This window comes from Artemia franciscana, chromosome 14 (genome assembly GCF_032884065.1).
Source record: "Artemia franciscana chromosome 14, ASM3288406v1, whole genome shotgun sequence".
In the NCBI taxonomy this organism is placed as follows: domain Eukaryota; kingdom Metazoa; phylum Arthropoda; class Branchiopoda; order Anostraca; family Artemiidae; genus Artemia; species Artemia franciscana.
The window spans coordinates 36533966-36556319 of NC_088876.1; the positions used below are offsets into that span (position 1 = coordinate 36533966).

General features: G+C 35.4%; 1 protein-coding gene and 1 non-coding gene across 2 annotated transcripts in view; both read right to left on the reverse strand.

Moving 5' to 3' along the window:
• The window catches only part of LOC136035791 (programmed cell death 6-interacting protein-like), an 83938-nt gene that overhangs the window by 36644 nt on the left and 24940 nt on the right, over positions 1-22354 (reverse strand). The window contains exons 6-9 of the mRNA XM_065717763.1: positions 19600-19727; positions 11911-12067; positions 7346-7470; positions 482-583 (exon numbers count right to left, since the gene is read on the reverse strand). Coding sequence (XP_065573835.1) covers positions 482-583; positions 7346-7470; positions 11911-12067; positions 19600-19727 — 512 coding nt within the window. The remainder of the gene's footprint in view (positions 1-481; positions 584-7345; positions 7471-11910; positions 12068-19599; positions 19728-22354) is intronic.
• On the reverse strand, positions 18063-18134 carry Trnae-uuc (transfer RNA glutamic acid (anticodon UUC)). Its single transcript has one exon. It is a non-coding gene; the product is annotated as a tRNA-Glu (tRNA).

The following is a 22354-nucleotide window of genomic DNA, read 5'->3' on the forward strand; positions in this document are numbered from 1 at the left end:
AACTAAGATTATTCTGCATATCATGAAGTAAGCATTGTCTTCTTAACATGTTTCCTTAACATGTGAAGCTCCTTATCCTGGCCTACACACAGAAAAATCCGGAAACTTTTATCCGGAAAACTGAAAATCGATGAGATGAATTTTTTTAGTATTTTTGTAGTTGTTACCAAGTTAAAATCTATCACAAAATGTACAAATATCCCATGTACGTGTTTACTCGCAGACAGGGGCTATTCATATCCAAAACATTATAATCAGGAGGTACCAATGTAAACATTTTGCAAAAAAAAGGATTTTAATATAATATGGCACCCTCTTTACGTGATCATAATAATAATAGAAAATATAATAAATAATAACAATAATATAAACATACAAATTACAAATATACATACATACAAATTAAGACTAACAAAACTCTAAAAGACATTAAAAAACAGAAAAATAAAGAAAAAAGATACCAAATACCGTTGTAGCTTACCTGAGCTCTTGCGATTTCTTCACCAATATGTTTTTCTGCGTTACAAACTGCGCATTGGTAGTAGTTGGCAACACCCAAATAAAATGCTAAACGTGCTGAAACCTGCAAAATATAAGTAATATAATAACGATATAATTTATTAGATTCATTTATATTATAATTATATATGAAGACGAAAATAAAGGAAATATTTCAACCAGGACCTCCGCCAAGTCTTTCTCAGTTCTCAAAAAAAGAAAACGCCAAGTCTGACCTCCAACTTGGCAGTGATCCAGGTCGAAATATTTGCTTGATTTTCATCTTCATAATTTGCTACTGGTTGACAAAATCCTGTTTTTTTCACCTATTTGATTTTTTCTTTTCATTTATTATTTCCTTTCTTGGTTTCAAACGTCATGTATAGCCAGTATAGTCTCTGAATTAAAAGCCACTTTAAGCCACGTATTTAAGCCACTTTAAAAATGAACGTTAAATTTAAGCCACTTTAAAAATGAACGTTAAATTTAAGCCACTTTAAAAATGTTTCTCCTTTTCATCGTCATCAGAAACGCCTTTCAATGCATTAAAGTTTCGTAAAACAATATATGTCACATAAGCCACTATCTCAGACCGTCAATAAAAAAATAAGATCTACCTCAGCTGAATTGTTAGTCAAGTCGACTGCGTAAAGTCAATGTTCTATTGTTTTTAGTTCTGTAACTCCTAAGTCAATCTTGGACTTCTTCAATGGCTGAGAGTTACTCAAAGAAGAACTTCTTTTTGGCATTTGACCAAATAAATTCTCTCACTCTTTGACCCTCTTTGACTCACAAGTAACAGTTCAAATAGGGATAAATTCTTTTAGTACACAGTAAAACAAAATGAAAAACTCCGGGTATTTCAATCACATGCACAGTGACCGTCATCACCAGATAAACGTCATCAGCTGATGAGTAAGTAAGTATGATGGCACTAGACCCTCAAGGTCCAAACCGGCAGTGCTGATCTCCGTTTCGTGGCCCTCATATGCAAGCCAGCAAATGCAATGGCGGGTTGGAGGTCAGCAATCCAGTTCTTTTGCACACCCTTCTTGCGTAACTTCCCCATATTTTTTCCTGTTGTTCATTTAGAGCATAGTCGACACTGGCTGAGCTTAAAGAGTGACCCTGCTGACCCCCGTCCAAAACCACATAGCTGGCCATTCAAACCCGTGCCCCTTGGAAAAGATTCTCAAACCAGTGCACCAGTCGCTTAGCCAGGATCAGCTGATGACGGTCACAGTGTATGTGACAGAAATATCCAGTGTTTTTGTCATTGTTTTTCACTGTCTAATAAGAGAATTGATCCCTATTTGATTTGCAGTCATGGAAAGGCAGTATGATCTTCAAAAGTACCTAAGACCCTCTTTAGGCAACAACTGATGTTGTGTGGAAAAAAGAGCAGAAAACGCGACCCTGCTATTGTCTGTCAGGACGGGGGGAGGGGCTCAAAACCTCCTATATAGGGTTCTAGACCATGGAAATCCGATTGTCTAATTTTCATTCTGGCAGTTTGACCCTCTTTAGGACAAAAAATAATGTTTTGCAGGACAAAAGGGCAGAAAATTGCCCCCACCCTGTGGCACACTCTCTTTTGTTATTTAAAAAGAACCCTACCATTTCAGTTCATTTCATTCAATTTTAAATTGGCCCTCTCCCGTCATTATATGACTAGTTGTTCAATACGATAGCTCGATAAACATCAGAATAAAAAGAATAGAGACATTAGTGCTTCCCATTAAAAGATAAGTGATTTTCTTTGCTTTTCAGAGGGGGAGGGGATTGTTCTCCCGAATTAAATAGTGAACCATACTGATTCCATTGGTGCACTTTTTATTTCAGTCATTTTCTATGAGTTTTAGGATATTTTTCTAACTCGAAGCATAGCAGAAGTCCAATAATAATTCAAAGATAAAGCGACAAGAAATTACTATCGAAGAATAAATGAAACCAAAAACGAAGAGAAATCAAAATAAATAACCATATCAAACATATGGATAACAGATGCTGATATAGATGAATATTTAGGCCCTAAAACAAGAAATTTTAAATCAAAACGAACCGGAATCCGTATCAATTCTCAAGAGTACTCAACTAAAACCGAACAGAAATTACTTCAAACAGAATTTCGGTTATTGTCACCCCCCCCCAATCGTAAATCTTCTAACGTCTATTCGATTATCTGCATGTGTAGAAAACTATATGTGTTTTGAACTGTTCGCTTTAATTTTTCAAGATATAATTGAAAATAACAAATGAGGTCACAATAAAAATCAAGAGGACTGGAAAGAAATAATGAAAATAAACTGAAATTTGAACATACAATAATATCCTGGAAATCTCAGCAAGTCAAGTTTCGAGATTTTGATTTTAGATTTTTTTAATGTTTTGAGTGTAAAAAAAAATTAAAATACATTTTGTTTTCTGTAAAGCGTAAAAGACACAATAGACTATATGCAATTGCAAACACAATAAACTTTTTTATTCTGACTAATTCTAGTAACCGTCAATCGTCCCTATCTTTTTCTCAATAATAAAACTAAATATTTATTGAGAAACATAAAGCTCGTTCTTAGAACCTTGAAATGATTTTTACCTTCAATAGTACGATTTGAGTGCAATTCATATTAAAGAAAAAGAGAAGGAGAAAGAGAGAGAGAATTATTGCGCGGAATAGCCTAGTACGGTACAGTGTTAATAATTCGTACTTAAAGAAAATAGAAGGAGAAACAGAGAGAGCTAGAGAATTAATGCGCGGAAGTGTTAATAATTCGTACTTAAAGAAAATAGAAGGAGAAACAGAGAGAGAGGGAGAGAGAATTATTGCGCAGAATAGTCTTAATAATTCATACTTGAAGAAAAATAGAAGGAGAGAGAGAGAGAGACAGAGAGAGAGAGAGAGAGAGAATTGTTGCGCTTGAATAATGTTATTAATTCATACTTACAGAAAATAGAAAGAGAGAAAGGGTGAGAGAACTATTACGCGGAATAGTGTCCATAATTCATGCTTAAAGAAAATAGAAGGAGAAAGAGAGAAAGAGGGAGAGAGTTATTGCGCAGAATAGTGTTAACAATTCATACTTGTGAAAGAAGGGGATGAATCATTCTAAACAGAAGTTATTGATGTAAAAATGAACTAGTTCTTGCCAATTAGACCCTCAAATTTCTCATTCGCTATGTAGGATGTCAAATTTGTTATGATTCCGCCTGGCCCTATCTATTAGGCACGTGAAATAGGCGAATCAAAGGGTGCACACGTTCTGTTGATGAATAATCAACTGTCAACTTTGCCGATACTAACTCAATCATTTGATATTGACGCCATGACACCAGATGTCTTGAGTCTGGGCAGTTTACGGTTAAATAAATTCTACGGAACATCTGAATTTCTGATGCCAGGTGAAGCAGAAAACCCCTGGTCCTGCTGGAAGATCCAGAAAACCATCTATGAAATCAGGTCTTCAAGTTAAAATGGAGTAGTTTTGATTAGATTACCACTATCAATACGCTGCTTCCATTTATCACTTACCTTCTTGCATTTATTTTTCAATGCGCTGCTTCCACTTACAATCATGTACCATTTACCTGCTTCCATTTATTTTTTAATACGGTGATTCCAATTTACCTGCTTCCAGTAACCATTTAACTCTTACCATTTACCTGCTTGTCATTTACCATTTACCTGTTTGCATTTATTTTTCAATACGCTGCTTCCATTTACCATTCCATCTATTCAGTTTCTAATATACAAAATTTTCCTTGTACTCATTTGTCCATTACATCCCCCCTCCTGATCAGGAAGCAAATGTAACTTGATAGATATTATAGCTGTTACTGAAGATCCCATGATCCAGGGTCCCTACACCTGACAAATTATTCAGAGTTTATTAAACTCCGTCCTTCAGACCACCCACTCGGGAAAAAGGGTGGCGGAGTTTTGTTTTTTACTAAGAGTCACCTTTACCCAAAGGTTAATCAAGTCCCTAACTTATCCGAGTATGATGAAATCCTCTGGCTAAGTGTTAGACCAAAAGTACTCCCTCGTCCATTTGGTATTATTGCCATAGCTGTTTTCTGTTACTCCCCAAATCAAAATATAGAGTCAAAACGTAATTTTATCCAGCAATTACAGGCAAGTGCTGATTTTGTTATTTCTAAGTACCCCAATGCTGGCCTTTTTTTAGTTGGCGATGCCAACGACCTTAAAATGGATTCTTGTTGTGCTTCACTTAAAGTAAAGCAAATTGTTAAAACACCGACAACTCGGGGTAATACCTCTCTTGATGTTATTTTAACTAATATGTATAATTTTTACAGCCCTCCCTCAACTTTGCCCCCATTAGGCGGGAGTTATCATCTTTCCATTATTTTGTCCCCCTCCTCAAATTCTAAGCATACTTTCTCAAAAACTTATGGCACTTACCGCCCTCTTCAAAATTCTGGTCTTCTTTCTTTTGGTATGTGGCTGAGTACTGAAGATTGTTCCGACATTTATAGTTTACAAAACCTTGATGAGAAAACAGCCACGTTTCATAAAAAGCTAATTGATAAATATCAAATTTGTTTCCCAGAAAAAAGGTTTAAAAGGTGCTCAAGTGACAAACCCCTTATTAATCAAACAATAAAAACACTAATTAGAACCAAAATTGAAGCTGTTTAAAAATGGTAAACTCGATCAAGCCAATATATTAAGAAAATCAATTAAAAGAGAAATTCGTAAATTGGCACGATCGTACTACAAAAATAAGATCGAAGAATTGTTTACTAATAAGCCTAAAAACTGGTATTCCGAGGTTAAAAAGCTATGTGGCAGGAGTCTTGACCAGCTTAATTTCAATTTACCAGAGCCCCCTGATGTTACTGCAAATAGTCTAAATAAATTTCTCGCTTCCATTGTCCAGAGCCTTCCAGCATTGCCAATCCAATTATCAACAGGAGCCCCATCCCCCTTTTCCCGACTGTTTCCCCGTCTGAGATTGAAAGAAGAATTGATAAACTAATAAAGACAAGTGTTTGTCCTTTGGATATCCCGTTTCCCCTTATTAGAGCCTTCGGTGACTTCCTGTCTAAGCCCTTGTCTGTCCTGTTTAATGAAATTACTAAGTCTGGGCAAATTCCAACAATTTGGAAACAGGGTTTCATTACCCCTTTGAAAAAGAAAAACGGAAAGCCTGGCTTTGATGGCGTTCGACCTATTACACTTACTCGTATTTTTTCAAAATTGTATGAAGGATTCCTTGCAGATTGGCTAAAGGAAAAAATCCTACCTCTTACTGACCTGAAGCAATTTGGAAACCTAAAATCAACTTCTACTTCCCACTACCTCGTTTCTCTTATTGACCACATCGGGAAAATCCTCGAAAAGCCTAATTCCTGGCTAAATTTAATTTCCATTGACCTTCAGAAAGCCTTTGACCTTGTTAACCACAATATTTTAATTGAGAAACTTGAAAGCGAATTCAATATCGATCCCTTACTGGTAAAATTGGTTGCCTCCTTTTTAACAAATAGATCACAGGTGGTTAAATACCAGAACCATTACTCAAATCCTCTCCCTATCTACAATGGCATACCCCAAGGAACTCTCCTAGGCCCCCTCCTTTTTTCAGTCATGGTTAACAGCCTCGCGAAGGAAGTTCCTAACCGTTGGAAATTTGTTGATGACCCAACGATTGTTGAAAGTTGCTTCAGAAATTTAATAAGCGACCCTATGAGTATTCTCAATGAAATTGGAAGTGAGGCTTTGGACCTAGATATGACTGTAAACCCCTCTAAGTCCATGATAATACCGATTTGTTTCCTCAAATCCTCGCCCTGTTTTCTTAATCCTATCCCTCCTGAAATTTATGCATCCTCGGTTAAATTACTTGGAGTCACAATTTCTTCAAATTTGAAGTGGGATATCCACGTTAAAGATATCATCCATAAAGCTAATGCGTCTATCGCCCTCCTTAAGCTCCTAAGTAAATATAGCGTCCCCCCTTCTCCCTCCTTAAGGTTGTACACGTCTTTTGTCCGCCCGCATCTTGAATATGCTTGTCCAGTTTGGCACCCTGGCATCTCCCGTAAGGAATCTGACAAAATTGAGTCAATCCAAAAAAGAGCCTTGCGAATAATTTTCAAAGAAGGCAAGGTGCCTTACTCTCTGCTCCTAAAAAAAGCTAGTTTGGAAACCCTTGAGCGAAGGAGGTCGTCGTTGTGCCTCCGTTTTTCAAAAGATGCAATAACGAACCCTCGGACGGCAAGTATTTTCCCCAAACGTCACTCACCATCCAGATTACGACAGCCTCGAGCTGCTTCTGAGCCTATCCCAGTTTTGTCTCCCATTCGCTGCATTACTTCCAGATATGAAAAAACCTTTGTCCCCTTCATCACAGAAAAAATAAATAAAATAGCCAACTAGTTCCCCCCCCCCTCTTTTTTTTCATGTGAGGTGCTTTAGGTCGTTACACTAATTTGCTTGTCCCCCGCTGTTTTGGTTTAGTTTCCCTTTTAAGTCATGTGTGTTTTTCGTGTGTTTTATGCTTCGCTCTTTTTTTGTGAGTTTTTTGACTTTTTTTTTTTAGTGTCCCTTTTAATTTGTAGATATATATGTTTATTTCTTGACTTTTTTTGTCCCCTTCCCTTTTTTTCTGACTTATGTTTTTTGACTTTTTTTCTGACTTGTATTTTTATACATAATTTGATTATTCATTATTATTAGTGTTTTTTGCTTTGTTTGTTTTATTAGTCGACTCCGAAGTCCGAATTCGGCCCCCTGAGGGCTTGTGATAGTGATTTTTTAAAAATAAATATCTTATCTTATCTAACTTCCTCGTTAATACTACAAAACAGAAAAAAAACTCACCCTAGGTATCCAATCTCTTTCCCAGACGTTACGGACTGTGTCCTTTTGTAGCAACTTTTGAGTTTCAGAATAAAATCCACTTGCTTGGGATGCCAGTTTCGCAATTGTTGCCGGTTTCATCTTGTCTATAAAAAATAATATTGTGCGTAAAAGAGAATTTTGCGAGTATTTAAGAGCACAAATTTGAGACAACTATTAATATAATTGTTAGTATAAATTGCTAATAAAATTAACATAACATTAAATTATTACAATAAAATTAATTTTATAATAATAAAATTTAAATCAATATAATATTTAAAGTAATATAAAATTAATACTAACATAATTAAAATTAAAAAAAGGCGGTTGTTGCCGGTGCCGGAACCACCAACACGGTGAAAAATGGCCGATAACCCAGACACAGCTAAGAAGGGTCGATGCTGTTCAGGCTAGACACCTGCGTCGAGTCGAAGGTTTCAAATGGTATGACAAGTTCCGCAATACTGAGATCCTGAAGACCTTCAAACTGGTGAACCTCTACCCAAGTAGAAGCCCGCTCTCTAATATGGTACGGCCACCTACTCCGTCTTCTGCTAAGTACCCCCACAAGAATCATCTCGGACTTCAATCCCTCGGAAAATGGCTGGAAACGCACTCGAGGAAGGCCACGCACTAGATGGGCTGATGTAATAAACCAACGCCTGCTCAATCGCAATCAACCCAAATGAGGCCCCGTCCTTAGCCCTAGACAGGGCTACATGGAGAAGACGTCACTTTGTCCAACCAGTTCCTCTACGCTAGCGACCCTGCTGAGCAAGAGCGATAAGTCAAAGTAAGTCAAGTAATATAAATTGCTAATAGAATTCACATAATATTAAATTCTTATAATAAAATCAATTTTATATCAATAAAATTTAAATTAATATAATATTAAAAGTAATATAAAATTAATATTAATATACAAAAAAAAAAAAAAAAAACGGCAGTTGTTGTCGGTTTCATCTTGTCTATAACCAACAACACTGTACATAAAAAGACAATTTTGCGAGAGCTATAAAATTAATTATTTGTTAATATAAATTGCTAATAAAATTAACACAATATTAAATTATTATAATAAAATTAATATAAAATTAAAACTAACGTAATTAAAATTAAAAAAAAAAACGGCAGTTTTTGCCGGTTTCATCTTGTCTATAACCAACAACACGGTGAAAAAGTGAATTTTGTGAGTGTTTAAGAGCACAAAATTGAGCTATAAAATTAATATAATTTTTAATATAAATTGACAAAAATAATTAAAAATAATATTTAATTATTGTAATAAAATTAATATTTTAATGTCAAAATTTAAATTAATATAATATTAAAAGTAATACAAAATTAATATCAACATAATTAAAAAAAAAAAAATAAAAAAGGCAGTTGTTGCCGGTTTCATCTTGTCTATAAACAACAACACGGTGTGTAAAAAGAGAACTTTGTGAGCATTTAAGAGCACAAAATCGAGTTATAGAATTAAGAGCTATAAAATTAATCAAGAGTATTTAAGAGCTATAAAATTGTAGAGTACGATAATATAAGCCCATTTTGTTATTATTTCATAATAAGGATCATCGGCGTCATCCACACGTCAACAAACCAAATAACTGCACGAAAGTATGGATGTAATCCCCCCCTCATCCGAAATTTGTGTGTTTTTGCGACAAGCATTGATGCTTACCGCTATTCGTAATAATAAATAAATAAATAAATAATTATCGTAGAAATAAATATGGAAGCTGGTCAAGACGACACGCTAAATTAAAAATAGTATTTAGTAGATACTAATATTACTACTACTACTACTACTAATAACTCACTGCAGCACCAAGCCGCCTGAGGCCAACACAGCTACGCACGCTCCTCCTCCAACCTAATCTATTTAAAGCCTCCCTCTTTACACCCTCCCAGGAAGTTCCCATTTCCTTTAAATCCTTATTTATGACATCCTCCCAACCCAGACAAGGACGACCTGCTTTCCGTGTAGCCCCAGACGGTTGGCCAAAAAGGACAATCTTCGGTAATCTGTCATCCTTCATCCGTAGAACGTGGCCTAGCCATCTCAACCTTTCTTTCATTATAGCCCCAGAAAGCGGGATTGAACCACACTTTTCGTACAACCTACTGTTTGAAATACGGTCAGTCAGCCGGGTACCCAGAACAATCCGTAGGCAATTTCTCTGGAAAACATCTAGTAAATTTTCATCTGCTTTTCGGAGTGTCCATGCTTCAGAGCCATATTTGACCACTGTCATCACTGTAGCTTCCAATATTCTAATCTTGGTTTGTAGGCTTATCTTTCTATTCTTCCAAACTTTTTTTAACTGTGAAAAAACACCCTGAGCTTTAGCTATTCTACTTTTAACATCTTCACTGCTCCTAACCTTAGTGACTTAGTCTTCTTAACATTAATTTTCAAGCCTATTTTAGCACCCTGAACTCGTAAAACCTCTAAAAATTCATTCATTTTGCTCACACTTTCATCTAATATGCTTAAATCATCAGCATAATCTAAGTCCAGGAGCGTTCTTCCTCCCCATTTGATTCCATGGTCTCCAATTGCCTTTCCTGTGCTCCTTAAGACGAAGTCCATCAAAATGATCCATATAAAGGGGGATAGAACACAACCCTGCTTAACTCCTGATTTAATACAAAACCAGTTGCTAACCTCTAATATTTATAAACCTCTAAATATTATATAATATTATATAAAAATATATAACCTCTAAATATTAATACTAATATTAGTTATACTATAATATAATTTTAGTTATATTATAATAATATTTATATTGATATTAATTGTATATTAATTTTAGTATTACAGTGAATTTAATATTATATTATAAATTCACTATATTAATTCAATATTATTTTAATTATATTAAGAATTATGTTAATGATATAGCTCAATTTTGTGCTCTTAAATGCTATTTATAGTATTTAAGGAGAGTAATTAAGCAGTAAATTAAGTAGTCGTAATAAAGTAAATAAGCTAAATTAAAAAGCGCCTCTTGTAATTAATAAGATTGGAGTAGCTAGCAGTTGTATTTTAAAGATGGAGATACGTATTGGAGTATTTTTAACGTTACACAATCTAATATATCTAATTAACACAATAACCTACTGCTACCGTTCTTTGGGATCTAGACATTCTGTTTTCACCAGTCTTAAACGACACTGGAGTTACTTCGGATGACCTTCTTATTCTATCTGTGGCAACTGCAACGGCAATCTTTCGCCGAAACCTGTTTTAAGGTCTCTTGTGCCTGGTCTAACCACCACGCACATCAGTGTCCAGCTTGAAAATCTGCCAAAGACCTTCTCCATGACCACCTGGCTTCTTCCACAGGTCAAGCCGTTTCAGGTTTCAGTACCAAAGTGGCCAGATGGGGCGCATTTGCGCCATTTTGGCACTTTTTTGAAGCGGTTGTGCACTGGATTTTTCGAATCGGCGCTTTATTTAGGGAGAAAATTTGAGTTAGAATCGAATACTTCTCGGCATCAAGTGATGGCTAATTGTAGAAAAAGCCAAGACAGATAATCCAATTCACTGAGAGGCAGTTCTGGCATTAACCCCCCCCCCCAATGGGAGTGTATATAATGATGTTAGTTGATTTTTGAATTAAAATGGAATAGTTGCGGGCATCAAGTCATGGCTAATTGTAGAAAAAGCCAAGACAGATAGTCCAATTCAGTGAGAGGCAGTTCTGGCATTACCCCCCCCCCCCTACTGGGAGTGTATATAATGATGTTAGTTGATTTTTGAATTAAAATGGAATAGTTGCGGGCATCAAGTCATGGCTAATTGTAGAAAAAGCCAAGACAGATAGTCCAATTGAGTGAGAGGCAGTTCTGGCATTAACCCCCCCTACTAGGAGTGTATAAAATGATGTTAGTTGATTTTTGAATTAAAATGGAATAGTTGTGGGCATCAAGTCATGGCTAATTGTAGAAAAAGCCAAGACAGGTAGTCCAATTCAGTGAGAGGCAGTTCTGGCATTAACCCCCCCCCCCCCTACTGGGAGTGTATATAATGATGTTAGTTGATTTTTGAATTAAAATGGAATAGTTGCGGGCATCAAGTCATGGCTAATTGTAGAAAAAGCCAAGACAGATAGTCCAATTCAGTGAGAGGCAGTTCTGGCATTAACCCCCCCCCCCCCACTGGGAGTGTATATAATGATGTTAGTTGATTTTTGAATTAAAATGGAATAGTTGCGGGCATCAAGTCATGGCTAATTGTAGAAAAAGCCAAGACAGATAGTCCAATTCAGTGAGAGGCAATTCTGGCATTAACTCCCCTTATTAGGATTGTTTAAAAATGATGTTAGCTCATTTGCTAATAGATATGTCTATCTATTATCCGTCCATGCACTAATCAGCGCAACTTTAAGAAAAATTGAGCTTTCGGCGCATTTTCACTTTTAGCTGGCGCAACTTTAGACCAAGCAACTGACAACACTGGTCATTAGACCTATGCAGATTCTCCTCAAGGTCAAGACAACATAAAATTTATATTGCAGATGCCGACTACTTACCATTGATAGCTTTTATTGTAACGGCTTCTTGAGCCTGGGCCAGCATCAACTCGGAGAGAGCGTAAAGTGAGTCACTTTGTATATCTGGCGTTGGCTCATTTGGTCCTAAAGCAATTGGAAGCAAGGATCTCAAGTGCATAAATATTCCCGAAGCATGCTAGAAAAAATAAAAAAAAGCTAAAAATTACACTATCAAAAATATTACAGCAATCGTAGATACGTGACGTAGTAGGTGGTAAATGAAACGCAAAAAAATTTAATTTTTCTTACAAAAAAAAAGTTGAAAAACGCAAAAAAAAATGACTTGAAGCTTTATATAAAATAGCTGACACTAGCGCCACTCGTGGCAACTGGCATTAGTAAACAGGTGAGGAGAAGCTGTTAGTTTTATTATTGGAACTATTTTAGGTACTTACGTTTTATCCAGAACACACTCAAGAAATGAAAATTAGGTTAATCGTAATAAAATATACCAAAATATGACAAAAACATTATACTTTAATAACAAAATGATTGAAACTGCAACAAAGAATTATGGAAAGCAGGTCGCCCAGAACGCATTATATTAAATACCTAACCACCTTTATGTACTAAATTTTTAATTAAAATATACCTGCATTGTAGTTCATTCCATGGAATAATAAGCTAATTATAACCGAATGCGAGAGAAAAACCAGTTTGCTCAGATCAAACAAATCAAACTTCTCGAGTGTGTTCTAGATAATACGTAATTACCCTATTTTAAATTGAAGACACTGTACTTCCACCTTCAAGATTTAAGAAGTTGCTCCCCCCCCAAAAAAGGAAATTTAAGATCTCTCCTCCCTCCCAAACCTAAGCTTTAACTTCAAGACAAAATTCAACGAGATGCCTAAAACTAATAGTAATCTACCCCAAAGTTACAAAACCATGCCGCATGAAGCCAAAAACAACTGCGCACGATCTTCCATCACTCCAAGCAATTCAGAGGTTCACGCTTTATTGCCAGTCCTAAGTTCCTACCTCCTTTAAATATTCTCTTAAAATCGCTCTTCACCTCATTCGAGAAGGTCCTTGCTTCTTACTTGACCACAGTTGGATGCCCAACGAGCACGTTTTTCATTTATAAATACTTTATTTTAAAAAAAACATTTTACAAATGGACTAAAAACAGGAAAATAAATTTTTCGGTCCTAAAGAATACTTTTGATACCCATACCTCAAAATTTTCTGAATCAAAGTAGTAAATATTTAAACCTGCTGCGCATTTTCAGTGAATTACGTATTAATATCTAAATATTTATCATGCAAGCATAATTTTATTAATGCTGCGGATGACAAATTCACTTTTATTTATTTAAGTAAAATGTTATTAAGAATATTAAAATGTTAGGTAAAAGAAAGAGGTACACACATTTTGAGCCAAATCAAATGAAAGGAAAGGGTCAAAATAAGCATCTCAAATTTTGATTGTCAACAGACAGACAAAGCGAAAGAAAAATTCCAAGAATATGTTTGGTTTAAAAACAAAATCTTCGATAATGATTGTAAACAGTTTTTGCTTGGATGGGGTAATCCTAATTGTTGGGAAAGTTGTTAAATTGTTAGCTTTAATTAAAGCCTTTAATCTTGCTCCAATGAGTATCTAAAACTATTCTTAGAGGTGATTTCAAACAAAATTTAGCAACAAGATTTAGTAGCTAGGTTCCTACATAGGAAAATTGCTATGGTATGCACTATTTATGAAATCTACCAATAAGAAGCTTTAATTGCCGTTATTTTCGCAAGGATTGTCTCTTATATGATTGCTACTGTTTGATTGTAATTGCTACTGTCGAAAACTTGAACAGTACTTATGTTGCTGCTGTGCAGAGAATTCCACCAGGAATATTGCCTAACCACCCAAACGCTTATTTTGGGTAAAATCGATAAATTGCTTGACCAAGCGGTTAGAACTACTTAATTTGGAAACCTTTGAACAGGAACGCAAATTAATAAAAATAATACGTGTAAAAAATATAACATGTATAAAATTAATAGGTGGAGGGGGAAAAGATTTATTTTTTACTTATTTAACGTTTTTGTCAAGTATAAGTGTTTGCCAAATCTAGGAATGCGGGGCATTCATTTGCAGTTTATTTCAGGTATTTGCCTGTGAGTGCTTTTGAATATACCAACCATTTATGTACTTAATTATTTTGAAATATTCTATATAAACGGCCACGGATTCTGGACTTATCTTAATTTTTTTACGACTCATTTTATTTTATTGATCTTGAAGCAGCACTTGCTGCCTTATTTTTTTTTTCTGTTGCTGTTTATTTGTTTTAGGTCTTTTTTTGTGTCATGACAAATATTCTATTCTATAATTTCCAATTTTCGACTATAGAAATAAAAAAATGTATATTTCGAGAACCCAGAGGGGGCAATTGTACTCTTGTCTCCAAATTAGCACCCTTACTCTTGTGTAAAAGTCTGTGAGAGGTTAGAGCTAGCATACGCTCTAAAAACAAGTAAGGAATATTTTTCATCGTATCTCTACTACATTAATAGCTACATAACACAATAGATCATAGATGGCGAAGAGATCACCTTCTGATAAATAGTTTATTTAATGTCTCATTCGAAGCAGCTGGGATAAGTTAATGTACTTTAAGTTAAGGAAACACTATAAGTTAAGTTAATAAGTCAATTATTTATTAAAGTAATATCTACTGATGTACTGACTAAATGATATACATTTTCTGTATGAACTCAATATGCTCTTTGCTAATGAGACGCTTGATTTAGATGGCAGTACAATTCGAGATGCTATCTAAGTTTGCTAGTGTTTGACTTTGTCTCTCTCATGAAAAGGAGAATAAGTTGTCGTTAAATATTAAAATACATTTGCAAGTGACAAGGTGAAGATGATGCTCCTGTAGAATGCCACAGGGTGGGTCTTTGTCAATCGACCTTGTGTCTCCGGCTTGACCCTTTTTTTTATATTGTGTGTGTTGTACAGAAGTTTAAATAAAAATCTTGGGTGATAATAGATCTTAGAATTATTCTATTGCTCTTTTGTTTTTTTGTTTTTTCAAGATTTAATCTTTCAGTTATAATGTATGATCCTCCCATCTTTGTTTCTAGTCATCAACTTGCCTGCCATCGCCCTCTTAGACAGCGTTTGCGCCCTTTCTTTTTTTTGAGGCATGTGTCAACTCCATTATTGGACAAATCCAACTCTTTATTAGACCAATACTTATTTGTAATCTTTTAGAAAGCCATTCTTACCTAGAGTTTCAGGCAGGTTGACCAATAATTTAAAATTGACATAGGACCATTAGATTGCCTGGAATGAGAGGTAAACAATGGTCGTCTACCTATGGTCTTAGGCAGGTTGAACCAAGAATTTTGAATTGACACATAACCATTGATTTTCCTGGAATGGTCCTGTGGTGGCGTAGTGGATTTGACCTTAGTTTGGTAATACGGGACCCAGAGATCGAATCACGCTGCAGGAATGCACTGCAGGGCCGACGGAGGGACCTTAGTAGTCAAGAAGCGTCGTTAATTCTTAAATTTCCTGGAATGACAGGCAGAATACACTTGAATTAGTAGCAGGTGATGAAAACCAAGTTTATTAGATACTACGCTGCCGTAAGCACTGGACGTCCAGCGCTGGAAATGACGGACGAGGAGCTATCTAGTTGCTTTAAGACTGTCACCGATTGGGACGTCAATATATTTCTTCCTGTTTAGAAGCAACCGATTCTCCATCAAGATCACATTTAAATCTTTCAAGAACTAGGCGCATGTTGAATAGTACGACTTCTGACTTTTCAGCGTTAAACTTAGGATTCATATTTGAATATTCTCGACTCAAAATGGAAATTTTTTTTCTCAAATGCCAGCACTGTTTGGCTGGGATTGAAGACTTCATCCGTATAAACAATAAGAGATACAAATGCCCCTTACTAAAGTACAAGAGGGAACCGCTTGGGACTGTGCACCCAGAATACAGTTATTAAACGCACTTTGGGATGTAAGAGTACCTTACCTTACACAATGGTGAACAGGTATGGCAATCACTGTAATTATCCCATTAAGAAAGTTAACTATGACGATTAGACGAGTATGCATATATTCAAGGTCATGGAGTCGGGTATGAGTTATAACCGACACCGACTCCAGACATTTTCAATATACTGACTCCAACTATATTCAGCAATAAAGGATAGCAAGGCTCCATGACTCCGTTTCCACAGACCTACATATCATGCAAAGTACGAATAACACAAGTAATGAGCCCGAGTTTGTAAATTTCAATGGGGATACGTGCGTGAATTATCAAATTAAAAATCACGACTGACATCACGACTCCCTATAACAAATGACTCTCGAATTATCAGGATCAATCAAACTGATGACAGTGACGCCAATGCATGAGCGCACCTAATTCCTCTCTGAAACCCAAATTGTTATGGGGCATACAACATTTATCAATAAGTTCAGGCATTATCAACTTCTCAAAAATTTTACACAAATTGAAGCTACAGTTATTGGCCGGTATGATGGACATTTATTTGAGGGTTAGTTCTTCTTAAGGACAGGAGTAAGACGACTAGTTGAAAATGAAGGAGAAATTATTCCTTTTGTTAAAACCATTTGGGAAAGTAGAGCAAGGTGAAATAGAAATGATGGGGTTCAATTAGGAAATGTTTTGCGCAAATGTGATCTATACCTCTCAAGAGAGGCTTCTTGATTTTATGAATTACAATAAAAATGGAAGTGACAATGTTGCTAATCCAAACCACCACAGATGAGTGCACACAGGTGAGAAACTAGTTATAATTTACAGATTCTCACCTGTGTGAATCCTCCTGTAAATAGTACAATGGCAATATTCTAGCATCACCCATGATACTCCATCACCCAACATCACAGATGATAACCCAAGATCCCTATAGGCAAGCGTGTATTCTTCTGATGAGCCCTTGTGTTGGGTGGTCAACTTTGAATTATTGATCTTATTTATTGTTTTAAATATTCGGTATATGACGACTTATACTTACTTACGACACGACTGTCTGTCCATAGACTATTCTTATTTATTATATTTTATGCATTATTTGCTATTTAATATTATTTATTACTTATTTTTTTTATAATTTATATTTTATGTTTGGTTTTATGGTGTGGGTTTGTTTATGTGTTTGTGCTGTTGCACTGGTGATTTCTTTTTTTACTAGAAGCATGGATGTAGCTTATCATGCTTTTTCGGCCATAAATCAGCCAAACGAACAGCAGAACGTTCTCGCATCCGTAGGGAATATTTGCGCACGTCAAAAACATATATTTAAAGGAAATAAACCTTCATGGGGAGGAGCAGACCGAAGCTCTGAACAGATTAGGGGCGGAAGATGAGCGTGCGCAATTGTCTTTATATTGGTGCTGCGATGGGCTGTGTGTAGCAGTCGTAATAAAAAAAAGGAAAACAAAGTGCATCTTTGGTAAATATTTAACAGTTCATATAATTGATTTACCAATAAAGTGAACATACCACTTGATGCCCTTTTTTATGTTCTTTATGAATATAATAATCTCTTCTATCGCATATTCAAATTTAAGCACTTTTTGATCTCGTAAAAATGACGGATTTTCAATTAAAATATGAGTTATGGGTGGTTTTCTCAGTGCTGTTTTCTCGGTTGTTCTCGACAAAATAATACTGTTTTTTCAGTGCCAAAATTATTTATAGTTAGGTTTGGTTAGGTGAAAAAGCGCTTAAATTTGAATTTGCGATAAAAACGATTATTATATTCGTAAAGAGCACAGAAAAAGGCATCGAGTGGTAAGTTCTTTATTGGTAAGTCAATTAAATGAACTATGAAATATTTACCATTTAAAATATTATCCTTTGGATTTTCTCACACAAAAGCTACTTTAAAAAGTTATGAATATTGAATCAACATTAAATAAAGTCTTCAAGACCACTGTGTTTCCAGTTTAAATTGGTAAATTTTGAGAAAAGAGAATTTCAATAAATAATTATTAAAACAAGGAGCAACAACGTGTATTTTCGTTTTCTGATCTTAGATAAATTGTAAAGGGATTCAGAGGAAAGGTGTTCCATCAAATATTTCAAGTTCTCATTTATGAAGATTTTTAAAACAAACTCCATGTGTAAAAATTTCCCATACCGGGAATCGAACCCGGGCCTGCTGGGTGAAAGCCAGCTATCCTAGCCACTAGACCATATGGGACTGAGAGCTAAAAATAATTTATGATACAACGATCGACAGCCTTCCTTAATTTGTTCTTCTCGTAGTAAATATTTATATGATTCGGTTACTAACGTAAGGAAAAGGTGAACACAGTACTCAATGACTTTTTTACGCTCTTTCTAAATATATAATCGGTAGTAATGCATCATAGCGACCACACTCAAGAAGTGACATTAAGTTAATCCTAATGAAAAAGCCTATATCAAAATACGATGAAAATATAATACTTTAACAAAATTACGCAAACTACGATAACGAATTATGGAAAGCATGCCACCCAAAACGCATTATATTAAATACCAGTACTTAAGTATTATACAAGAAACACTCGAAAATTTGGATCGCTAACATGAGATATTACCTGCTTTTCACGGTGATACCACCAGACAATTACCTTGGGCTTGCTGGGAAAATACATATTAACTCTATTTCAATTGTATATTCAGTTGGTATTTTGGTTAGGTTAGTTTAGGTTACGTGTTCAACGTAATGCACTCTGTCCCCCCTCCATTATTCTTTGTTGTAGTTTTCACAATTTTGCCACTATTTTCATCATATTTTGTTCTATTTCAGTAGCATTAACCAAACTTTTCTTCTCGAGTGTTTTTCGTATAATACTTATGTAGCTAAATACCTAACCAAAATACCAAAACTATATATGTATATATTAAATATTTAAGTAAAATATACCTATAACGTAGTTTTCCCACTGAGCCTAAGCTAATCGTCTCCGAATAGAGACAGGTAAACCAGTTTTTCTCAGATGTAAAAGATCTACTCAGATCAAGAACTTGGATAGATCGCTATAATACATAAATACCTATTAATCATTTTATTCACAAATGTAACGCACCATCCCCCCCTCGATAACCCCAAATGCCCCGTTTCAAAGTGAAATATATTACATTTAGAAAGAACATAAAAAACACACTGAGTAGTGTGTTCACCTTGTCCATGTTTCAGTGACAGAACCATGACAGTGACAGTGATGAGTGACAGTGACAGTGAGAACCATGTGTCAGTGACAGAACTATATTCGCCCAATTGTCCCAGCGTTTCCGTCTAATGGGGCCAGATATGAAGAAAAATCCTGCAGATTTTGTGAGTTTGTGATTATCATTTGAGCTTATTTCCATTCAAAAATTAGTTCACAAAAGAGTCGAAACTGGTGCTTCCGTCGGCAAAAAAAACAACATTGACGCCATCTAGCGTTTGGTGACATGGCGTTTTTTCAAGCTTTATGATCGTTTTTCTCTCAGTAACTGAGATCAGACGCCTATTACTACACTAATTTTACCGACTATACGCGTTAAATTAATTATTCTTACTATTATACTGACAAAATCAGCGCCACCAAACGCTAGATGACGTAATTTTTTTGACAGCACTAGCGCCAGCTCCCACTATTGTAAGCTACACATACTCTTTAGGGATCAATAGTTACCTGAAACAACTTGGAAGCTTTCTTCAATCCTTCATCTTGATTAATATTCTGAAGTGAGGCAATCTGACTCTGTAAGGCCCCTATGTTAAAAAGAACACAAAACCTCTCCCATGTTAATGATGTAACCGCTGAAATAAAGAACGAATTAGAAAGTGACGACAGCTCTTTCTATTTTCTTGGCTATTTCCCAAGATCAAAGATTAGCCGATTAATACCACTAGGGGATATAGCACCATAGAAAATCTCGTGTAAAAGTTTTTTCGGTAAAATTGATGCAAACAGTAATACTGGCTTTCATATAAAGTGAATATACCACTCGATGCCTTTTTTTATGCTCTTTACAAATATAATAATCGCTTCTACCGCAAATTCAGATTTAAGCACTTTTTGACCTCTTGACCTCTAAAAAGATTTATATATGGGATCATTACAAGTCTGTAATAGTTTAGAAACAAATTTGGGCTATATATTTGCACATCAGGGGGGTGGGGGTAAAGCATAGCAAATATTAAATACATAAACTAACCATTGCTGCATTTTCTTCTTTTTATGTGTTTGTGCACATCGAATTTTAATGAGAAGAGAAATCACCAGTGCAACAGCACAAACACATAAAAAAAATACAGCAATGGTATTTTTTTCCTTACTTTCATTTAAAAAACTTGTTTTTTATTTATTTAATAGTAAACTAAAGATGAGGAAGCATTCAGGGTTTTCGTTTGGGAAAGGGGGGGGGGTACAAGAAAACTTTAAAAAAGTACCAAAATTTTTTATATGCATTTTGATTAGGTTTTTACCAGTTGGACAAAATTTCAGGAGTTCAAACACTGTAACCCACCCCTCCCCCTGGATACGGCCTTTATTGAAGGCTAGGGGCTTTTTGAGACACAGTTTTTATTTTCAATAACTGCCGCAATAGAAATTAAATGTCATTTGTAAAAAATGTACTCAAATTTAAGAGTCATTCTTAAAACAAAATTTTGACTTAGCTCTAAAGAATCCGTTCAGTAAATAATCATCCTGTAAAGAGTCAAAATAAGAACACACGAAGTTCGGAGTTGGGAAAGAATGCCAAATTGGAATTGCCATGAATTCTGGCAATTCAGAATTGGCAATTTATGCACCTCTCTCTTACAGATTGGCAATAATAATTTATTTTTCGACCTAATAACATGGTAGTAAAATGGAGTGACAAAAACAAAAGAAAAAATCAAACACCTACAAAAGAAACTTCCCTATGACAATATAAAATATAAAAAACAGCAAATCAAAATAATCGCAGAAGAGTGCATATCTTATTTGTTTTTAACTACTTGATTTTAATTTTTAAAATCAGGTTTTAAAAAGTTAAAAGTTTAATTTTAAAAAGTTAAAAGTGATTTAACTTTTGGCTTAAAAGTCAGTACCAACACTAATTTGTTTCAAACTGTTCTCAGTTAATACATTACGTTTTTTTAACTTTCGTCAGATTTCTGTTAAAGAAAGAAAAATTTCTCTCCTAAGCTTCCATTTTTTTTCAGTTTCAAAAAACTATACCTTAAACCTCGACTACAAAAACTAAGGAATGCTATATATAATTGGCGCTGTAGTAGTGCGTAATTTTGATTTTTATCTACAGATGTAACTATAATATCACAGTACTGAGACGTCAAAAGTGTGATATCTCAGTACTGTAATATTATAGTTAACAGACGAGTACATTGAAAATTCAACAACTGCCACATCGAGTCTGTCAGAATGGCTAAATCATCAACAAATTAGCATATGAAATTACTCGATCTCCAAGCTTCAGCCCAAAGCTGAGACGAAAAGTTATCCCTACCATATCAATGACGACGTAGAAGATATCTGGGGCCAATGCATATCCTGTTGTGATTTTTAAGAAAGTGCTGCGCTGGGCATTTACTTGAACACAAATCTCTTTCCCTGGCGCAGAATCTTAAATTACTCAATCTCCAAGCTTCAGCCCAAAGCTGAGACGAAAAGTTATCCCTACCATATCAATGACGACGTAGAAGATATCTGGGGCCAATGCATATCCTGTTGTGATTTTGAAGAAAGTGCTGCGCTGGGAATTTACTTGAACACAAATCTCTTTCCCCTGGCGCAGACTCTTCAAAAATCTGCAGTATTTCTCAGGGAGGCCTGAAGACTACATTCCACTATAGAGGTAGTCAAAGAACCAAGTCGAATATAGCCTGGAAGTTGACAAAGGCAATAAATGTATTTTTGCAGAACTCTATGACCTTTTCTACTATTTGTCAAATTATGAAAATATGTTTCATAGATGAGTGCTGACATAAAACTGGCTTACTCCATCCACCGGATTCTACAAGCGATATTTCTGCATCAATCCAGCAGGATAATTGAGAAAACTTTTCTGTGGACTGACAGTTGAGTTACTCCATGGTAGTTGGTACAGTCACTTCTACGGCCTTTTCTCTTCAGGAAGGGGATGATGACACCGTTTCACCGATCTTAACGGAATCACTAAGTTTGCCAGATTACAAAGAACAGGGCGCAGAGAGTAAGGTGCACTGTAGGACCTGCATATTTTAGCAGCTCTGAGCTTAGGCTGCAAACACCAGCAGCTTTATCATTCTTGGGCATTTTTTTGAATTCTTGATTTCTGAGAGACTGAAATGCTTGGTTGGAGGGGGAACATCTAATTCAGGGCTGATACATTGGCTGGGGCTATCAATGAGAGGCACAGAAGGGCTACCATTGTTGAGGAGCCAGCCGAAATTATTCCTCA